This window comes from Cenococcum geophilum (assembly GCF_001692895.1).
Source record: "Cenococcum geophilum 1.58 unplaced genomic scaffold K441scaffold_63, whole genome shotgun sequence".
Lineage (NCBI taxonomy): Eukaryota > Fungi > Ascomycota > Dothideomycetes > Gloniales > Gloniaceae > Cenococcum > Cenococcum geophilum.
This window is the reverse complement of record NW_027137621.1, coordinates 871141-892887: the sequence shown is the minus strand read 5'-3', so window position 1 is coordinate 892887 and position 21747 is coordinate 871141. Positions and strand designations below refer to the sequence as shown.

The following is a 21747-nucleotide window of genomic DNA, read 5'->3' as shown; positions in this document are numbered from 1 at the left end:
GGACCCTATATAGAATTAATAATCCTGGATAAAGTGATAAACTGTACTTGGCCTTTACAGGCCGCTTATGCCGCATATGCGCTCTACTGGAGCTTGCTGTCTACCCATACTCCTAATACCCTTAGGCCCTAAACTAGTTAACCCCTAAAGCCTTAGATGCGAATTATATGCTAGAGATCTGTAGATTAGTTATGTTTTCTTATGAAATAGATTAGCTGGTATTTCTCTGGTAAGAATTAGACTTTATAACGTTTTGCCCACTCTATATAAGTGTTATAGGCTTTCTCTAGTGTTCTATAGTTCTTTGCGGCTGTTGGCCCGTATATAATTAGGTTTATATTGTTAACGAAGCCTATCCCCTAGGTTGCCCCTTTCTTAAAGGAGTTAAGTAGGTTACTTATAAAGAAAAGGAAGAGTATAGGCGAGAGGGGTAATCTTTGTAGTATTCCTGTTGCAACTACAATGGGGGGGCTCTGGTATCCGCTAAAGACTAGTAATGTTTCTTTCTGGCCTATAAACCCTTAGATAAATTGTATAATCTATTCTAGGAAGCCCTTTACCCTAAGGATATATAGGAGACGCTTGTGGGGTATATTGTTATAGGCACTACTAATGTCTAGGCTAAGCATTAATACTATAAAGTCCTTTCGCATCGCCTATGCAGATTTAATGGTGGCAGCGAGTAGCGTAAGTGCTAATAGTGTTAAGCGGTTCTTTCTTGCCCCTATTTGGCTTTATAGTAGTAGGGCGTGTTTTTTTACCGTATCTGCTATATATTCCGCTATTACCCTTTCTAAGATCTTGCTAAGGGTGTTTTCTAAGGCAATAGGGCGGTAGCTTCCTGGGATTAAGTAATCTGCTTTACCTTCTTTTTATAGGATAACCGTTGTTATAGATCTTCCGAGTCGCGGGTAGTAGCCTATAGTAAAGCATGCTTTAGCTATATCTGTAAGCTAAGGTGCTATAAGTGGCCCATAGGTTTTTAGGGCCTTATTTAGAATCCTATCTAGTCCTAGTGCTATATTATTTAAAAGGCGGCTAATGGTTCTAGCCATTTCCTCTATTATTATGTCGCTGTTAACCCGCAGGCGAGTTACCAGTATTTCGCCCGTGATATTACTAAGGTCTGCTAGAGCCGGTTAGGGGAAGAACCTTTCTATAAGGATCTTTGCCTTCTTATCGTTGTTATTTATGACCTATAATTCTCCTACTCTTTGTAGGGGTGGTAGGTATAAGTCTTCTACTGGGCGCCCTGCCTTTTTTTTTACCTATTTTGCTATATCCCAAAGGCCCTTATTATAGGGGAGGCTTAAGTTAAAAGTATGCTCGTTTATAAACCGTCTCCAGTTATTCCTTACTTCTTTTTTTAGGGTATTCTTTAGCTGGTTTCTTATGTCTTTATATTGTCTCTCGTCTTTAGGGTTGTGGCTGCTTATATATTTCCTTCTTATTTATTATTAGCTGGTAACCAGAACTGCGTATTATGTGGACTATATGTGTCGCGCATAAGGGCCCGGTTTTAAGATTGGGTAGTGCTCTTTTAGCCTATTTTTAATTGCTGCCTAGATCCTTTCTAGTCTTCGGTTAATTTCCTTAGAGGTAGTTAATGGGCCTTACTCGTTTAGTATTGGGTGGATTTCTTCTAGGTCTTAGAGTTATTGTTTAATTGTATTAAGGAAACTATCTATCTTAAGCTTCCTTATTGCGTATCTTTTTCTATTTAGTTGCGCTTTAGTATCTAGGTCTAGCTATATCTGGATAGGGATATGGTCTAGGGTAAGTGCCTATTTTTCTTTGGGGTTATACCTTTCGAGTCTCTGGTATAGGCCTTCGTCCATAAATATAAGGTTAATTATACTTTTAGCGGTGCCTCATTGCCATATAATTACTTCTAGGGGGGTAGCTAGCTTAAGGCCCCAGATATCTATAGCTCTTAGTAGGCACTTTAACTGTTAGTCTGCAGTAATATGGATACCCCCCTATTACGGGTGGTAGAGGTTTATATCTCCTAATAGGATAGACTCTGTACCTTTGGTTTCTAGTAAGCTTATTACCGATATAATATTCTCTGTTTATAGGACCCCTTTAACCCTAGGGTTATACATATTAATAATTTATACCGGTCCCCTATATGTTTGGATTATTATAACTATAATGTCTAGGTTAATTACCTGCTATAACTATAAGGATAGGCTAATAGCCTTGCTAATTATAAAGTATATATATATGGCTGCTTTTGGTTTATATAGGAGCTGGAATCCTTAGGGGCAGTATATTAATTATATAAAGGTATTATAATACGGCTCTTATATAGTAAGGATATAGTATTTCTCTAGGTCTAGACTATCTAGTAGGGGCCTTGTAAGGCGGTGGTTTATATTACCGTAATTATACTATATAATAGATAGGTAGCGGACCCCCGGCGAGGGTCCTTTAACTCTCCTTTATTCCTCGCTTCTTCTATTTCCACTTTCTCTAGGATATTTAGAGCTTCTATCTTTTATATCTATACCCTAGTTACTACTTATTTTATATAGAGCTTTCTATTCCCGTGTCTTATGTTCCTGTTAGCGCTTCTATATCTAAATCTGTTATTATCACCGGTTCTTCCCCTGTTCTTACTAGTCGGCTATATACCCTTTATAGGTTAGCTGCGAATGTTATATTTGCCGCATTAAGTCTAATTCTTAATTATCCTGGTTTTAAGCCTGCTGTTACTATCTATAGAGGTCTTCCTATGGGGCGTTCTCTCCCTTATATCCCCTGTAACCCTTATGTCCCTAATCGGTCTAGTAATATCGCGCGGCGTTACTTCTGGCCCGTTAAGGCTTGGGATGGCTGGCCTAGCCCTCTAGTGTTAAAGGTAGGAAACGCTAGGAAAGCACCTGCGTCCCCCTAGCTTATTACCTGTTGTTTCTATTCGTATAACCTAGCGTACAGTTATTCCCGCAGCTATTAAGCCCTTGCCTTCCATCTCCTGTATTTAATGCAGTCTTCTCTCTTCTACGCCTTATATATACTTTGGTGGCAGTTTACGCATTTTATTTAGTCTTAATTTAAGCAATATCTCGTATTGTGGGGGCCTATATAGTGGCTGTAGCACACCTGTGCTGCGCATATAGATTAGGTGTGTCCCTATTGTATATAGCAATAGTATCATTTTAGGCGTAGTCTATAGTTATAGAGCCTTGTATTATATATAAGGCCATTTATAATTATTCCTTTTTGGATAAGGAGTTTTTGCATTCCTAGTGTATATATACTAATAATAAGGGAGCTATACGTTTGTCCGGCGTCTCCCTAGCGAGTCTCTAGCGACCCTTATATCCTCTTATTATTCTTATTATATACTTGGTTTATATTTTTCTATTAAAGCTATTAGATTTAGGTGATTTTAAGTCCTAGTATAAGGCGTTCCGTTTATCTTACTATCTCCTATATAATTGCTGTGTTATCTACCTAGCGTCCCTTTTCTACCCTAAGGCTTATAGGAACTGCTAGGACTTTAACTAGGTAATCCTTATAGAGTATTTTTATGCCAATACGTTCTCCTAGCCTATCCCCTACCCTTACGGCTTGTTTCTTTGCCTATTAGTCCTTTAAGGTAACTCTAATATCTCCGCTTTTAAGGTGTTAGACTATAACAGCGTTATAAACCTCTTTGCGTATCTCTATAAGGACTTCTGTTTCTAATTATCCCCTAAGCCCCTCTACTTATTCTGTGTTTAGTTATATTATAATTATATACCCAGTTGTTAACTTAAGGGGAGTAGGTTCCCTATGCTGTAAAAGCGTAGCTATAGCGGCCTAGGTGCGGTTCGCCGGTAAGGGGGGATTATACTTATTTTTAATTTTGCTTAGCCGTTAAAGGATTTAATTAAGGGTTTACTAGAGGGGCGCCTAAGGTTTACTAGACTGGCGGAGCTATTCTGCTAGCTGCATTAGTTCGTTATAGCTAATAGTTACTCCCCTATAATTCTAGATACTAGACGCGTCTAATAGGCTTTGTATTTTGTTAGATGCCTTCTTAATAGAGGTATTTCCGCTTTGTGGTGTGGTATTTGCCCGTCTTTATTGTGGAGGGCCATTGCTGGGCGTAGTTCTAGCGGTCGCGCGCGAGTGCGAGCCACCGTCGTTTGACGTGTGCCTCCCCTGCGATGCATGCATCTTAGGGGGATTCTCTGGGTGTTTTTCAGGGTTCTTTTGGTTGGTTTTGGTCTTTTTGGGCCGGGTGCAGCAAGAGCTCCAGTTCCGTTAATCTTTACGGGGTTATCTAGCTGCCGCTTTTAGTAGTATTATAGCAGTACGGCGAGTGACCGCATGCTCCGCGGGCGATCGCCTTAGGGGTTAGGAGGGGCCGTATATTTACTCGTTCGTTCGTTTGTTTACGTTTGCTTATTTATTAATATAAGGTTATTAATGCTTTCTACTGGGGGACGGGGGGTGATATCGAATACTGTGCATCCATGTTGGATCGTACAGGTGCCCTGGATAGGAGAATGTAGTAGTCGTCGTACTGTAGAGAGCCAACAGTAGTGGTTTTCAAGATCTCACCATCTGAAAATTTTTCACCACCGCCCTTAACGCCTATAACCACCACAGGTCCTGTCCGCACGCTATGCGACGTCTCTGCGTTGGCTCTGGATCTGAACTTCAAAGACCAGGTTCGTAGCCGTCACCACGTACAGGTGCAGAGTCCGATTTCGACGGCCTTATTTATTTTATTATAATTTACTATTAATAAGTAGTTATATAGCTTTAAAAAAAAAATATTTTAAAAAAAAATAAGAAATCTCTTAAAAAATCTATAATAAAATAAGTACTTTAACTATTACTATATAAAAGGTAGTGTTTTTTAGTTTATACTATAATAACCTATATTTTTATATTTTTATATATTTTAGTACTATATATAAGCTAATTAATCTTTTATTATTATTTTTTATTATAAAATTGTAGTTTTAGTATTTAATAAGCTATATTTAAATTTTTATAAAATTCTATTAAAAAGTTATTAAGTTATGGGTTTGGTAAGGAAAACCGTGCATTAAGTGGGACCGTGCACGCAGTGGGGAGGGTACCCTAAGGCATGCCCAGCTTTCGCCGACCCCATCGGACATTCAACTTTTCCGAGATCACGCTCAGCTGTGCCCCGTTCGCGAACATCGGCAGGGGGTACGTACACCCTCTCGTCAATTCCGGTTGTTAGCGCTTTTGATTAAGCCACCAATTAACACAAATTCAGTCTCTCCGGCTTGGCAGCTGAATATCAGAAAGAGCCTGCCGAATAACCTCACCTAATAGTCAATTTGAAGCTTTTCGACGCCTCTAATCGTGATAAGGTGGGGTTATGAGCTCCACGCGGTAGGGAACCTAACTCAGGAAGTCTACTAATTAATAACACGTCTTCTAGTTTCCTACCCCTCTTCTAAGCCGCCGACGCGTTGTTTATAACAATCCTTAACTTCCTTAAGCCTCTATTACGACCTTCCTTAAGCCTCTATTACGATAATTGCTAGTTCTTACGTCTAAATGGCCTTTCTAGTAGTAATTAGTTTAAAAATGGCTTGCTTTCATCCTAGGTAACTTCGTAGAAGTTAGAAATAGGCCCTCGGATGTATTAATTACGCTATTAAAACGGATATTAATAGCGGTAGTCACAGATAAGGTTTCTAAGTTTGGGTAAATATTAAGTCTTAGCGCGATTGTAAGGGACTTTAGATAGCTCTGCAGATTTAAGTATAAAGATATTTATCTGCGCCTATTATAAGTTAATACTATCCTTACCACTTTTTATACTAAATTTGTATATTCCTATAACAAGTTCTAACTAAAATCTTTTAGATTCTATCCTTAAAGGTATCTACTATACCTTCTCCTGGGTACGATCCTTTCCGTATAAAAGGGACTTTAGAACCTACTTTACCTAATCCTCCTAGAGCTCCACTGCGCCTTTTTAGCTTTAGAAGCTTTTTTAGCTTTTTTACTCCTTTTTTACCTAGTAATATAACTGTGCTAAATACTCCCTTTACTTACTCTACTGCATCTAGTTCTACTCTAACGCCTACTACCCCGAATTGTTGTATTCGCTAAGCAATTGCTTATCTTAATAGATAGGAAAGACGCGAGGAATAGGAGCGGAAGGAGCGAGCTATAGAACGTATTTAACGTCGCTAACGGCTTTAGGAAAGTAACGCTCGAGCGCTTATTCCTTATTCCCTAAGATGCACCATTAAAGGCCTCTATTACTACCTTTAAGAACCTATCTCTTGCATTACTACATTAGTTAAGCAACTATATTATTAATAAAGCGCAGACCCTAATACGTGGTGGCTATTGCAATGCTCTTATATACGGCTCGCTAATTTGGCGTTAACTAGTTAATTTCCTAGAGTTAAATTCTTGGGCGCGTTGCCTTACCTACTTAGAGCTTTCCTTCTATATAGGAGTCCTTTGTTCCAACTCTACAGTCGCCTAATATTTTAAGAAGGAGGGCTATTAACGCTATATTGCTTATGCAAAGCCCTAGCTTACTATAGCTTACTATCGCGCTAGGTTAGTATTTATATTAGCTTACCGTCACTTCTAAAAAGAGGATTAGTAGAGAGTTATGTGGATAGATAAGGCAGCTATATATTATAGTAGGCACCAGCGGCTCTATGTCTTTAGAAGACCTAGTAAATAATTTTATCCTAACTGCCTCCGTCCTAAGTTTACTAACGTACCTTATATAATAGTATAGGCTACATTCTGCGGTGCAGAAAAAGGGCTTCTACTATTTTAAAATAAAGAAGAATAGGGTAATATTACGGCGTAGGGCTTCCTAGATTACATTTATCTAAAGCTTAAAGAATTCTACGACTTTTATAACGCTAAGTATAGTGTATATTTCCCTAATTACGAATTTAGAAGTACCCTAATAATTATATAAATAAATGGAGCTCTTTATTATAGAGCTCATATTACCATCGCTAAGTTTTAGGAAGACAATATTAAGTTACTTTAGTAGCCAGTAAACAGCCCAGATCTTAACCCAATTAAGGCCGTTTGGAATTTAATAAAGACTTAATTAGCTAAGCGGAAGCCTCGCCCGTTAATAAAAGAAGTAATATAAGCAGCCATTAAATCTGAATGGGAGAATCTGGAGGCCTGCTACTTTGAGGATCTAGTTGCTTCTATGCCTGCACGCCTTGAGGTAGTAATTGAAGCAGAAGGGGGACCTACTAAGTGGTAGAGGACAATAGAAAGCTTGGAGGACGATTAGGATCTTGGAGGACGATTAGGAGCTTAGAGGAGATATTTGGACGCTTATTTGATTGCTAAGCGTTGATTTTAACACTCATTTGGCTACTGTGACTTTAGAAATATTCGTATATAGGCAATCTACCACACAATCATTAGTTTTAAAAAGCTTCATAAATTTTTGATATTGAGGTCTTTTGAAGCTCGCTGCTAAGACGGGGAAACTCATACTAATCTATATGAGGATTTCCGCCCGAGAGGCGTCACTAGTAAGGCGCTAATAACCGGAATTGACAGGAGGGTGTACAGCTGAGCGAGTCAGCTTTTTGACCTTCCTAGGCTAATGTTTTAGCCACCGGTGGCTGGCTCGACTGGGTGGCTAAAACGTGCACGACCAGCTTCACCCCCGCCACGAACTGTTCATAGCAATTGTAGCGAACACCCATGCTTGCTAAGAACTTCAAGCTGTTCGCGCTCCAATGTCGTGATCTTTGTCAAATACCGTGAGGTTTCCACCTATATACGATATTGCCAAATCCCATCGATCTCTCTGCCTGCAGAAAGAGCGTGAATTTGGCGTCGGCATGGCAAAAAGGGGGGAAGAAAAGCGTAAGGAATTCAATTCCCCTAGCCAACTAGAATAATTCCCCAGGGCAACCAAAATAGTCTTTGCATACAGCTATAGGTGTTCACTATAGTTGCTATGTATACGGTTAGTGGCAGGCGAAATCATGTGCGGGCGAAATCAAAATTTTGTCAGGGAGGGGGAGTGAAGCCGGTACAGCTATGTGCACGAGTTCCGAGATTTTCAGGTCTGGAATAATTTGCAGGCGCTAGCGAGCCCGTGCTGAACGTTGCGTACCTGAATCCAAACTCTAAACATCCGAATGTGAAAAACAGTGCTGACTACCTAAGCCACTGCATTTCGGCTACGGATAAGGGCACTTTCCAATGCAACGATGCTGAATAAGGAATAACTGTAGGTTCCAGGAGATTGGGAATATGAAGCAGTCTTAACGCTTTCCGGTAAACCGTGAATCGAAAAATCCAAATCGTGAAGCCACATGGTTGCGCGCAACAGCGCGTCACCAGATGCTTAATGCAAGTAACTTACTCGGTGCCACTGAACCGGCCATGCTGGTTCATGCAGGCACGCGGCAGGCAGATCATTGACACTTAATAAACGAGCAACTATAAAAGTTTCCTAAATCAATAATAATATACGGCACTAATAAAGCCTTTCATAAATTTCTTTTAAAGACCTGAAATATTATATGTTTTATTTTAAAACCTTCTCTGACTTAAAGTTGTAGTGCTGTATGCTTGGAAAGACTACGACTTGTTTGTAGTTTACTTCTATTAATCGCGTGGCAGTGTGGCGAAGAGTGCGCCCCAGGAAGATGAGTGAAACACGTCGTTTTCCACGGAATATTGCGAGATATAAGCAGCTATGAGTCACTGTCATTCTTCCCTGGGAATCGTGGCATGTTAAGGGGCACCGGAAGGTACAGCGCTGCCATGAATTACGGAATATGTAAGTATATCATATGTGAGGTAGTCCTACCTTTTAGGAGTAAGCTTTTATTTTCTCATTCTTACAAAACTCAACAAAGAAAGGGCAAAATACGCGATTAGTTCATTATCAGTAAGGCTTTTTAAATCAGCACTACATCATCTATAACGCTCGTGTATACTTACTATAGCATACAGTTCACCACTATCGCCGAAGGCAGTGGAGCACCTTTATTCCTCACTCCCGAGTAGCCCAAGTATAGACGACGATCGTCAGAGACAAGACATTCCCAACCCACAACTTTCCATTGGCAGACAAATAGTGCCAATTGGCAATATTTTTATCTCATCTTCTCAACGCATCTCAAACCCGCTCGGCACTGGAGAACCTTCCAATATGAATGCGCAACCAACCCCAAAGGGAGCTTTCTTTAACAGCTCACCGGGAGCCTCCTTAAACAACACATCAGAGGCGCCCTACGATAGTCCAGCAGGGTTCTCCGGCAACAGCCCACAAGGGATCCCTAGCAATATTCAGTCAGGAAAATTCTATGGCAATCCGCCAGGAATCTGCGACAGCCCACTAGAGGCTTACTCCGGTAACGCGCTAGGAATCTACAACAACCAACCAGAAACTTACGACAGCCTGCCAGGAATCTACCACGGCAACCAACCAGGAATCTACGATAGCCTGCCAGAAAGCTATGATAACTTTTTCTCTAAACCTCCGGGGTCCATTAATTCCTCCCAAATGATTGACACAAATACGGTTGTTAATCCTAATTCACCATTTTTTTGCCAATCTGGATACAAGAATTCTAAACCTTTGCCCGGGCATGCGCCACAACCGTAAGTAGGTCAAGCCTACCACTAGAAATAAAAAGCTTACAGTCACCAGGTTCGATCAGACCTGGCCTTCTGTTACAACGCCAACTACTGTACTAAGCCAATATCTACCAAAGTTTCTACCCATAAACGATAAAACGTTGTGTCAGCCACTCATGCCTAATCAAAATCCTACACATATAGACGCTTCCTCAGAAGATATCCTAAGGTGTAAGAAATGCGGAAAAGGTTTTGGAGGTAATAAAAGGTGCCGAAAGGGAAACCTTAATAGACATATTGCTTCAGAGCACGATGGAAAACGCTGGCCTTGCCCAGTACCAGGGTGTATCAAACAGTACAAGAGGTCGGATAACTTGAAAACACATAAGCGCAATTCTCATCCCGAACTTAGAGATGGTGTTACGACTACTTGAAGGATTGCAGGATAACTTAGAAGTGTAATTAAAATTTGTATTATGTTTGTAAAGCTCTTAAAGCTTTAAGTCAGTAGGGGTGTGAATACACCGTGTAAGTCGGAATATTACACGTGTACACGGTGTATTACACAGTGTAATACACCGTGTAAGTGTAAGCGTATATAATATATTATATGTCGTAATCCTCAATGTCCTCCTGGTCGTCGTCCTCGTCGTCGCCGAATCTATATATATATCCAGTTCCTAGCACTTTTTAGGTGGGCGACGACCTTCTGACGACTATTTGAGTGCCATGTCTTCTGGCAGTGAATATAGACGACATTTGGGTGGGTTTTACCACGGAGTTTGTGAACAGCAACCTCCTTCCAGCATAGATCGGCTGTAGAGCCTGCCATTTGGTGAGCGATTTGATTGAAAACACTATGCCAAGGCTCGTGATAGAGACGAGTATACCGCTTAAAGAAAGAGTGCGATGAACGGCGTTGCAAATGGATGTTCTGCTTATAGTAATTACTATGGGCGAGACATCCAAACGAAAGACTCACTTCATTACACTGTTTACTAAGCATATGGCCAGTGCAATACACGGTGTAAGCCTCCAGAATACACGTGTACACCGTGTATGTACACGAATGTATGTACACGTGTAAGTGTAAGCTCACACCCCTATAAGTCAGTAATTGCTTTTTTTATTTTTATTTTACATTTCTCCTATATAAGTCTATAAAATAGCATTATTTATAGTAAATATTAAGTAAATATTAATATTACTAAGAAAGAAAATATACCTTTTGTTTATATAGGCTCCTTATATATCTTCTACAATATTTAAAAGTATTAGGTTTCCTGTCCATTCCCTATTACTTTTCTTAAAAAATTAACCACTTTTAAGAGAAACCTTGTAAGCATAGAAGTAGAAAACTATTGAATATATTTTTTGCACATATAACTAAGTTTTATTCTCACTTTCTTATAATAACTAAGAAGATAAGCTGGGTTTGGCCTTTTTATAAATAGATTAAATCAACAAGTATATTAATAGTGGAACAGTTTTATTTAGCTTTTTAATTTATTTAAATAATTTTATTAAATACAAGTATTTTTAATAAAAATAATTAAAATATATAAGAAATATACCTTATATAATTTAATAAAATTATAAATATTAATATACCCTCCGTAGCCTTATATACAGTTTTAAATAACTTATTGATTTTAATAGAATTATTAGCTTTGTTGCTAAAATCTCTTATTATATATTAAGTTCTTTATTAATTTTAGCATTTTCTATAGAATTTTATATAGGATTTAAAAAGTTATAATATTGTCGGTATATATTCGTTTTACGTATCACGTACACAGTATGTGACCTACGCGAGACGCGTATATGTATTAACACTGTATTATAGAATAGAACCTCAAGAATCTAATTACACATTGCACTGCACGTATATTACGTCTATTGCACTATATTAAAGCATACCAACACTAATTAGTAAGCGCGCACAGATTAGGAAATACGTAGATAGCTTAGAAGACAGTTATACTATCTACCTTATAGCAGATTAGAAGATAGTTATACTTATCTACCTTTCGTATCAGCCTATTTTAGTTAAAGAGAAGAAGAGAAATTACCTAGAAGTACTTGTCTGGTATCCACAACGACTACTAAATATCTCGTTCTATCTATTCCAGAGGACCACTGCGTAAAACACCTTATCCTACCTAACCGCCTCCTTAACCGCCTCCTTAACTACCTCCTTAACCGTTCTACTACCTTTACCCTATAAATACCCTTATCCTTACCCTTACCCACCTAAATAATACACAATATAAAACCTTTACCGCACATGCAACCTTACCAAAAGGTAGCGCCACACTCTAAAACTTACGCATACCCATCTTACCATCAAAAACAATTGATTTTCCAACTTTCAAGACCTAATTCCTACCGCCTAGCGAGCTAGAGGTGGATTTATTTGTCATTTTACCCCCTTATCCCAACAGAAAATTTCTCTTAGGGTTGGTCCTAGCTTATAAGCGAGGCACGGACAGGAACACTAAAACCACTACTACTAACCACCAATACCAATACCAATAGGGGCTAGTCTTTCTACTCCCTTTTAGCCTAATCTCCCCAGAAATCTTCTAGTAGGATTAGTAAGGAGAAAGGTATAAGGGTAGAAAAAAAAAACTAGGAAACCCCCCTATAAGATGGCCAAAGTCTAATAGGCATAAAAAAAAAACCTCCTATAGAAATAAGTGATAATAAGTCTACGACTACATTCACTTTTTCTGCCCCTTCTCCTTCTCCTGGCCTATTTGGGACAGGAGAAAAAAGAGGACATCCTCAGTCTTCTACTGAAAAAGAAAACCAAAAACCTGCAAAAAAGACAACAAAATTAATGACTTTACGGCTGGTGGTATACCTAGTATTATCTTTCCCTCCCTTTCTCCTAAACAACACCTACAAAAGCCCTAGAAAGCCTAATACAGGCCTATAAAGGGCTAGAAGAAGGAAAAAAAGAAGAAGAAAAAGAACAAGTTAAATAGCTAGAGGACTATACACGGAGTATTTCTAGTAGGAGAAAATCCCTTTATAAAGGAAAAGAAAAAGGCAAAAGATATCCTCAAGGATTTAGTTGAAGAAGTAAGAGCTCTCCGTAAGGAGGTTGCTCTCTACTAAGGACCTACGCAGTGAGATTCTAAAGAAGAACTCCCTTCCTCGTCCCCCTGCCTCCTTACAACACCATCTCCTACCCCTTCTACTTTCTACTAGAAGTAAAAGCAGCTATAAAAAGGAAGTAGTCTTATTACAGACCAAAAGGACTAACCTTTAATAGCCTTTCTATACGAAACAAATCAATTACTATTTCATTAAAACTGCAAGTAGAAAAACCTGTTTTAGTATCTATAGCTAGAACTAAAGGAAACAAAATATTCTTCTTATACTACGGAAGAGTATAATGCGGATTTCCTAGTTAATACAAGGAACTTGGCATAATTGCTTACTTTTCAAAGAGAACAAAACTAGAACATCGGGTTCAATTTATAGCCCATAGGGTTCCTACCCTAACCTTTCCTAGGAAAGAGCTCTAGCTTCTAAAGAGAAAATTAAGACCTTTATCCTATAGGATATCAAGGATACCTAGATGGATCTCAGCTAGTGTAAAGATCACGATCCCAGACCAGATTCGGCTCTATAGTTTTACTATAGGACGAAGAAAAAAGACCAGAAATCTTAGCAAAGAGATATCAATTACAGTAAAGCTACTAAGGTAGTAAATACTTGAAGTCTCTCCTACTAGGCAGTGTACGAGCTGCCAAAAATTTGGCCATATATGGAGACGGGCCTACTAGGGCTATGATACTGTGCGGCTGACTTTATCTAAGACATTCCTGTCTACCTGTATAAATAGCAGCAAGCCTTGCCAGCATACTACCCTCTTTGCATAATTGTAAAAAAAACTTTGCAATAGTAAAGACTGCGAGACTCTTAAAGCTGCTAAATAGTACGCGAAGAGATTCTATAGAGAATAAACAGATAGGATTCTAGAAGGAGGCAACTCCTACTAGGCTCTTAATAATAATTAGAGCAAAAGGACAGAAATAAATACAAAAGGACAGGGACAGGGGTAGGATTCTTATAGTTTTCTTACCATTTTCTCATTCCCTAGTAGTTGTAGTATCTTAGTATTTTACTAGGAAACTATAAACTCCTAATTTAGGGGGTTTATAAACTACTAGGACATAGCTACTAGTACATATTAAGCTGCTTAGAAAGGATTATGTATATAGAACTATAGCGCCATAGCCTAGAGGCTGCATGCGCAGTATTGTACGTAGTATAATACAACGGACCTAAAAAAAAAAAAAAAAAAATACACAATATATAAAATACAAAATATTAGGAATAGAGAAAGACTAGGAGGAAGAAGAAGCTAAATCGGAAAATAGAATTAACCTAATAGAAGTTACTAAGGATAAGCTAACTAACTACGTATAATATAAGATATACGTATACACGGAGATACACAACTAGCTAGATTTAATACTTTAGGAATCGTTCTAGGGAGATTTTAAGGACTTTACAGTTAATATCTTTACGTAAATCCCCTTATACTAGCTTTAGCGACTATATAACTGCCTAAATATTAGAGGAGTATGGGTTAATATTAACCATAAATAAGGCAAAACGCTCCCTTAGTCTTTATATAATATAGTATAAAAAAAACTAAACTAAATAAAGCAAAGAAATAATTAAATTAGCTAATAATAAGTACGGACCGACGCTATCTAGATCGATTAAAGTATATATAATAAAGGGCACTTTAGAGGAATAATAATAAGCTAAAGCTACTGTAACCTAACTAACTAGTATACCAACTACCTCTACCTTTACATTAACTGCTATACCTTAGCCTATAAATACCTCTACTTTTACACCATCTGTTATACCTTAAACTATAATAATATAGTAACTTTATATATAACCTACAGACGAGGAGAACTGCACTATTACTGTAACTAGCTATAGTAAAGAAATTGCGAACGCAGCTAAAATATATATAGAGGAGTAGAAATACAGTAGTATAAACAAAAGCCTTAACTATAAATTAACAATATTCTATAATATCTATAATTAAGCGGATGTACCCTAAGAAGCCTATCTTAAGGCATTCCCTACCATATTAAAAGGACTAGCTTTAGACTACTTCTATATAAACCAACTATCCTGCCTACCATTTACTAAAGTTTATAAGCACCTTTAGAATTTCTTTAAAAGACTAGGATTTTAACGCAAGAATCTGGATAAGTAGAATACTATTACACTTATAATAGTAATGGTAGGAAATATAGACAAGTTTATAAGCAAATACCTCTAATTATTAATCTACAGACTTCGCTAATTATAGTATAGCCTTAGACCTACCTTATAAATCATAGACTTCCTTTATAATAAAATCGTTACTTCTTACTAGGGAATACTAGTATGTAGATATACAGTCTCCGACCTACTAGATAACTTTAGAGCCCTTATTAATAAACTTTAATCGTTTATTATAGTATACGAGAAAGAATATATAGAAAAGATATAAGCCTTCTTTACAGACCGACGATTTTATAGAAGAGATAATAACTATAACTATAGCAATTATAGCAACCCCCCGTATAACCATAACTAAAAGAAACTATATTACTTTATATATAATAAGGAAGGATATTGCTTATAGAAACATACTAAGGAGGAATAAAAAGAGTCTAAGACTAAGTTTAAAAATAAGTTTAAGGACTGCTTTTAGGAGCGAATAAAGTAATATATTATAGACTATAAAGGCAATAATAACGACAATAATAACTTAGATAATGAAATTACCGACGTATTTAACGCTTTAATAATTAATATAGACCCTAGCACTCTAATAGACGAGGACGACCAGGCTATAGTATACTATACTTTATACGGTGAGATTAAACTAGATAACGCGACCGCTATAGCTTTAGAACTAGCCAATAGAGCATATAGCTACGTAGTTATAACTATCGATACTATAATAGATGTATTCCCCACTAATATAGACCCGTTTATGTATAATATAACCTTATATTATACCTCTATAAAGTTTATAGGTATAATAATCGACACTAAAGCCTCTAAACGCTCTATAGTAGAATATAGTTAGTTTCTTATACTTTAGAAGATTAATAAAGTATAGTTAAATAAGTCTATAAGAGGCATAGTTAGCGTATAGTTTAGAATAGGTTCTATATCTTCTATTAGTTCTATCTAGGTCGCTACACCAATAGGTATAGTAGAGTTTCACGTTATTAAAGTTAATACCCCTTTCCTACTTTACCTAGCAGATATGGACAATTTATAAGTGTACTTTAATAACCTAAAGAATATCCTAATAACCCCCTTAAAGACCGTACCAGTTATACGCCGATTTGGATACCCATTTCTACTATTAAATACTTTATTACATATATTTATTACAAAGTCTTTTAACCAAAACCCATGCTATTTAACTAATGTAAAATTGCAACGCCTACACTAACGCTTTAGATATCCGTTAGTATAGCGACTTAAAAGAATATTAGACTGTACTAGCTATAAAAACAATGCTAATCGCAAGACCCTTAAGCATATTACCCACTATTACTTATACTATTAAAAACACAGAAAGTTACTAAGCAGATTTAGATTTACCTTAAAGGACGACGTTAATTTTAACTACTACATTATCGTTAATATTATATATATTAATAGCAAGCCCGTACTTTATATTGTTAATAAAGGTACCTAATTTTAAACAGGTAGATAGCTATAAAATATTAGCGCTAAGTATATATAGGACATATTATAAGTATGCTAGATTAATATATACTTAGGCCCCCCAGATATAATTGCATATAACGCAAAAAAGAACTTTATTAGTAGAGAGTTTAAGCAATATACGGTTAATATAGGCGCTACTATAAAGAGCATACCGGTTAAAGCTTATAACTTAATTAGTATAGTAGAGCGTTACCACGGCCCCTTATAACGTATATACTATATTATTACTTCTAAGATACTAGGAATTAATAAGGATATAGCACTATAAATAGCCTCTAAAGCAATTAACAACTCCGCAAAACTAGACGGCCTAATACCTATACTATTAGTATTTAGAGCGTACCCCTAAATAGCAGAGTCTAATATACCTTTACCTACAGTAATATAGCGTGCGATTACATTTAAAAAAGCTATAGAGGAAGTAAAGAAAATATAAGCGGAACGCTAGGTTGTAGATGCATTTAATATACGTAATAGCCCTAATACTGCCGCAATTTATAATCTGCCCCTTAACTCCTTAGTACTAGTCTAGAGAGAGGGTAACGTAGGACAACTTAGTTACTAAGCAGGACTATACAACCTACTAAATATTAAAGGAAAAATGTGTACTGTTAACCTACCTAACGGCCCTATAAAGTTCCGCAGCACTATTATTAAACCGTACTTAATAGACCGTAGATATATTTAAGTTAAAGATATTTAAGTTAATAGCACCCAAATTAATAATATTTAAGTTAACGGTATTTAACCCACTATAGAAACCGTCCTAAAAACTGCCTATATATACGAACCATTTATATAGAAACCGTCCCTTACCGAAACTAAAGAAGTATAACCACCTTACTAAGGAAGAGGAAGACCCTATAAGCATCCCCCTTACGTTAATACTACCGACATCACTATATTCTTATAAGAGGATAGTAACTATAAGTAGTTTAAAACGTCCCGTTAAAAGAAAACCACAAAACTAATTAAAAAGGGCGTATTTAAGATAATTAACCCTTAGGACGTACCCGTAGAAGCTAAAATCTTTAACTTATAATTTATAGACGAGATTAAGAACCCTAGTACTAATAAAGCCTTTAAGAAATTAAGACTCGTTATTTAAACGTACAACGATCTTAAAAAGGGCACTATACTAACCTAGTTACCTATTATTTAACGAGTTAGCTAACGCCTTATTCTATATATCGCAGCGATATTACAAGGTAACGGCATATAGCTATATTTATAAGATATCTCCTAGGCGTATATCCAGTCTCTTATAAAGCTAAATTAAGACTTTTATATCTAACCACCTTATAAATTAGGAAGCTAACTAGGCATCGGAAAGAACTTAATCCTAAAGGTAATTAAGCCTTTATACGGTGTCCTAGAAGTAGGTAATTACTAGTTTATAACCTACTATAACCATTATATTAAGGAGTTAGATATAAACTTATTAACGTATAACCCTTGCCTCTTATAGAGTAACGCTCCTAACTACTTTAGCATTGTTAGCCTTTAAACTAACAATACTCTCTTCCTAGCTAATACTACCTTTACGGACGTAGAGCAACAATATCTAAAAAAGGCTTACTTTCTTGCAAAAGAACGTAAATAACTTATAGTTAATTAGTTACTTAAATTTAACGGATATATTATTTAACTCTTTTAGGAAGGCAATATTATAATAACCTAGGAACGCTAGTATAAGAACCTAAATACGGTTTACTTTAGTAAAGTAGCTATAACTATAAGCTTAAGAGGTATTATCTATAATATACTAACTATAAAGGAATAATACGTTACGTAACGCGCTAGAGGTATATATATTGCCTCTATATGCTAACCTAAAGCCTCTTTTAACCTCTCCTTTACTGCCTAGGTAATTAACCCTAAAAAAAGTAATATTATAGCACTTAATAAACGACTCTAATGGCAAATTAATAACTTAATAAGAGGCCTTATATACGTTAAGCTGGATATTAATATACTACGCCTACTTATGTTTACGGATGCCTTATTTATAAATAATAAGGACCTCTTATTACAAATAGGCTATATCCTAGTATTAGTAGATATAACAAATAAGGCTAATATCGTGTATTAGTCCTTAATTAAGTGTAAGAGAGTTACTAGAAGCGTATTAGTATCTAAACTCTACGTAATAGCCTATGGATTTAATATTAGCGCCACAATTAAGTTAACTGTTAGACAACTCCTATAGATTAAACTCCCACTTATACTTTATACCGACTTAAAATTACTTTATAAATGCCTTATTAAGCTAGGCACTATATAAGAGAAATGTCTTATAATAGACGTTATATATCTTCGTTAGTTGTATAAGCGCAAAAAGATTACGGAAGTTAAGTAGATTAATAGTAATAGCAACCCTACTAACTTAATAACTAAGAGTAAGGCATCTATAGCTCTTAAGAAGCTAATTAATACTAATTACTTAGAACTATAGGCTAAGGAGTAGGTAGAACGGAAGGACATCTAATAGAGAAAGGAGATTTAATATAAAGAAATTAAAAGCAATTATATATTAAAACACTTATCGTTACAGTCTTAGTAAAATTTAGTAGAATTCAGCAGACTTAACAGAATTTAACAGGATTTAGTAGATTTGGCAGACTTAGCAGAATTTAGTAGAATTTAGCAGACCTAACAGAATTTAATAGGATTTGGTAGATTTGGCAGAATTCAGCAGACCTAGCAGAATTCGGTAGAAATTACGGATATTATGGATATTACCAATATTGCGAACATAGGACGATTTTGCGGTAGTAGGTAGAATATAGCAGGATACGGCAGAATGCGTGTTATAGGGTGGTCCCGTAACACTTACTATTATAAACATCGGCAAAATATTGTCCCTTGTAAATGACCTCAGCTGCTAGAAGTTGGCGTCGTTAGCGGGCCATTAAGGGTATTAACTAACTTAATAAACCAGCCTATATCGAGTTCATTTAACATATAGCCTGCGCGCAGCCTGCGTATAGCCTATATAACCTACGCAACCTACGCAACCTACGCAACCTATATAACTTATAATTTTAGATAATAAAGGCTACTTTAAAGCCGTTTATAAAGCTATTAAGATAAATTATATACACTTCTTTATATAATCTATTATGTCTATATCCGCTACCTATCTACATTGTCTACCTATCTATATCACCTACCTATCTGCATTACCTACCTATCTGCATTACCTACCTATCTATATCGCCTACCTATTTACATTATCTACCTATCTATATTGTCTACCTATCTACATTACCTACCTATCTGCATTACCTACCTATTTACATTACCTACCTATCTGTATTGTCTACCTATCTGCATCGTCTACCTATCTGCATCGCCTACCTATCTACATTATCTACCGGTCTATATCGTCTACCTATCTACATTACCTACCTATCTGCATTACCTACCTATCTGCATCACCTACCTATCTATATCGCCTACCTATCTATATCGTCTACCTATCTGCATTATCTACCTATCTATATTGCCTACCTATTTATATCTACCTATAGTGTCTAATTTAATTCGGGGGAGAGGTCAGCCCAATTAAAGGCTCTAATTAATTCGAATCGTTCTCCATAGCCGTTTGCTGGCTGTATATTTAAATAGTGGTTATCTAGGGTGCCTCCCTAGGAGGCCTTGATTCGATTCAATTTAGTAATAGGCTCTAGATTAATTTAATTGATCGATTAAATCGTTCGTGGTGTTCGCTGGCTAGTTATTTGAACGGTCGTCGTCTGGTTCTGGTAACAGTCGTCTACTAGTTCTAGCGACGGTCGTCTGGTTCTGGCGACGGTCATCTAGCTCTGGCGACGGTCATCTGGTTCTGGCGACGGTCATCTGGTTCTGGCAACGGTCGTCTAGTTCTGGCAACGGTCGTCTGGTTCTGGCGACGGTCATCTAGTTCTGGCGACGGTTATCTGGTTCTGGCGACGTTCGTCTAGTTCTGGCGACGGTCGTAGTTCTGGCGACGGTCGTCTAGTTCTAGCGACGGTCGTCTGGTTCTGGCGACGGTCGTCTAGTTCTGGCGACGGTCGTAGTTCTAGCGACGGTCATCTAGTTCTAGCGACGGTCGTCTAGTTCTAGCGACGGTCGTCTAGTTCTGGCAACGGTCCTCTCCTACCTACCTACCTACCTACCTACCTACCTACCTGCCTACGTTAATATCTAGTTTAATTTAGGGGAGGAGTCGGCCTAATTAAAGGCTCTTATTAATTCAAATCGTTCTTTATAGCCGTTCGCTAGCTATATATTTAAACAGTAGTCGTCTGGGGTGCCTCCCTAGGAAGTCTTAATTCGATTCGGTAATAGGCCGATATTAAAGCTCTAGTTTAATTCGATCAATTAATTAATTAAATTATTTATAGTATTTACTAGCTAGTTGTTTAAACGGTCGTCGTCTAGTTCTAGCAACAGTTATCTAGTCCTAGCAACGGTCGTCTAGTTTTGGTGACGGTTATTTAGTTTTAGCAACGGTTGTCTAGTTCTAGCGACGGTTATCTAGTTCTAGCGACGGTCCTCTGCTAGCTGCCGTTCCAGTACCTCCTAAGGTAGGGAGGATGTAAGAAAGGGTAAAAAATAAGGTAGCTGCAAAGGGGGTAACTTAACAGAGGCGTGTGCGGGGACCCGATATAGAGCTTCGTATAGAGCCTCCGTATACAGAGCTTCGCGCAGAGCCTCGTACAGAGCCTCTATACGTAGAGCTTCGTATAGAGCTTCGTGTAGAGCTTCGTGCAGAGCCTCGTACAGAGCCTCTATACGCAGAGCTTCGTGCAGAGCCTCGTGCAGAGCCTCTGTACGCAGAGCTTCGTGCAGAGCCTCGTGCAGAGCCTCTGTACGCAGAGCTTCGTGCAGAGCCTCGTGCAGAGCCTCTATACGCAGAGCTTCATGCAGAGCCTCGTGCAGAGCATCTATACACAGAGCTTTATACAGAGCCTCTATCGCAGAGCTTTATACAGAGCTTCGTGCAGAGCCTCGTGTAGAGCCTCGTACAGAGCCTCTATTGCAGAGCTTTGTATAGAGCTTTATATAGAGCCTCTTAAGCATATAACTTAAAAATAATATATTATATTACCTTAATTGTATATTAAGAAATATATAAGTTAGTTAACTGCGTATTATTTAACTTTTAAATATATCAAGTTAGTTAATTATAGGTCAATTACAGGTCAATTATATGTTATTTAACTTTTAAATATGTTAAGTTGGTCAACTGTATGTCAATTACGCGAAACGCGCTTAACAAAGTCAACTTAAAACCCAGCCTGCGAATATTTTCCCGATAAAGGAGGTTCTATTAGTTTCCTAGCATTTAAAGAGCTGCTAGTGTCGGTATATATTCGTTTTACGTGTCACATACACAGCACGTAA

General features: G+C 37.3%; 2 protein-coding genes across 2 annotated transcripts; both read left to right on the top strand.

Moving 5' to 3' along the window:
- Positions 1-6817: 6817 nt before the first annotated feature.
- K441DRAFT_668530 (uncharacterized protein) lies at positions 6818-7284 on the top strand (the record flags this gene model as incomplete). Its single annotated transcript, XM_067650013.1, has 3 exons — positions 6818-6911; positions 7014-7045; positions 7079-7284. Coding segments are annotated over 3 exons (162 nt in total), but the record flags the coding sequence as incomplete, so codon positions are not given.
- Positions 7285-8760: 1476 nt separating this feature from the next.
- On the top strand, positions 8761-9815 carry K441DRAFT_737544 (uncharacterized protein; the record flags this gene model as incomplete). The annotated part of the gene is made up of 3 exons (XM_067654326.1): positions 8761-8776; positions 8946-9603; positions 9646-9815. The coding sequence occupies 3 exons, from the start codon at positions 8761-8763 to the stop codon at positions 9734-9736; spliced, it is 765 nt and encodes a 254-aa protein (XP_067498360.1). The 3' UTR covers positions 9737-9815.
- Between the last annotated feature and the right edge of the window lie 11932 nt (positions 9816-21747).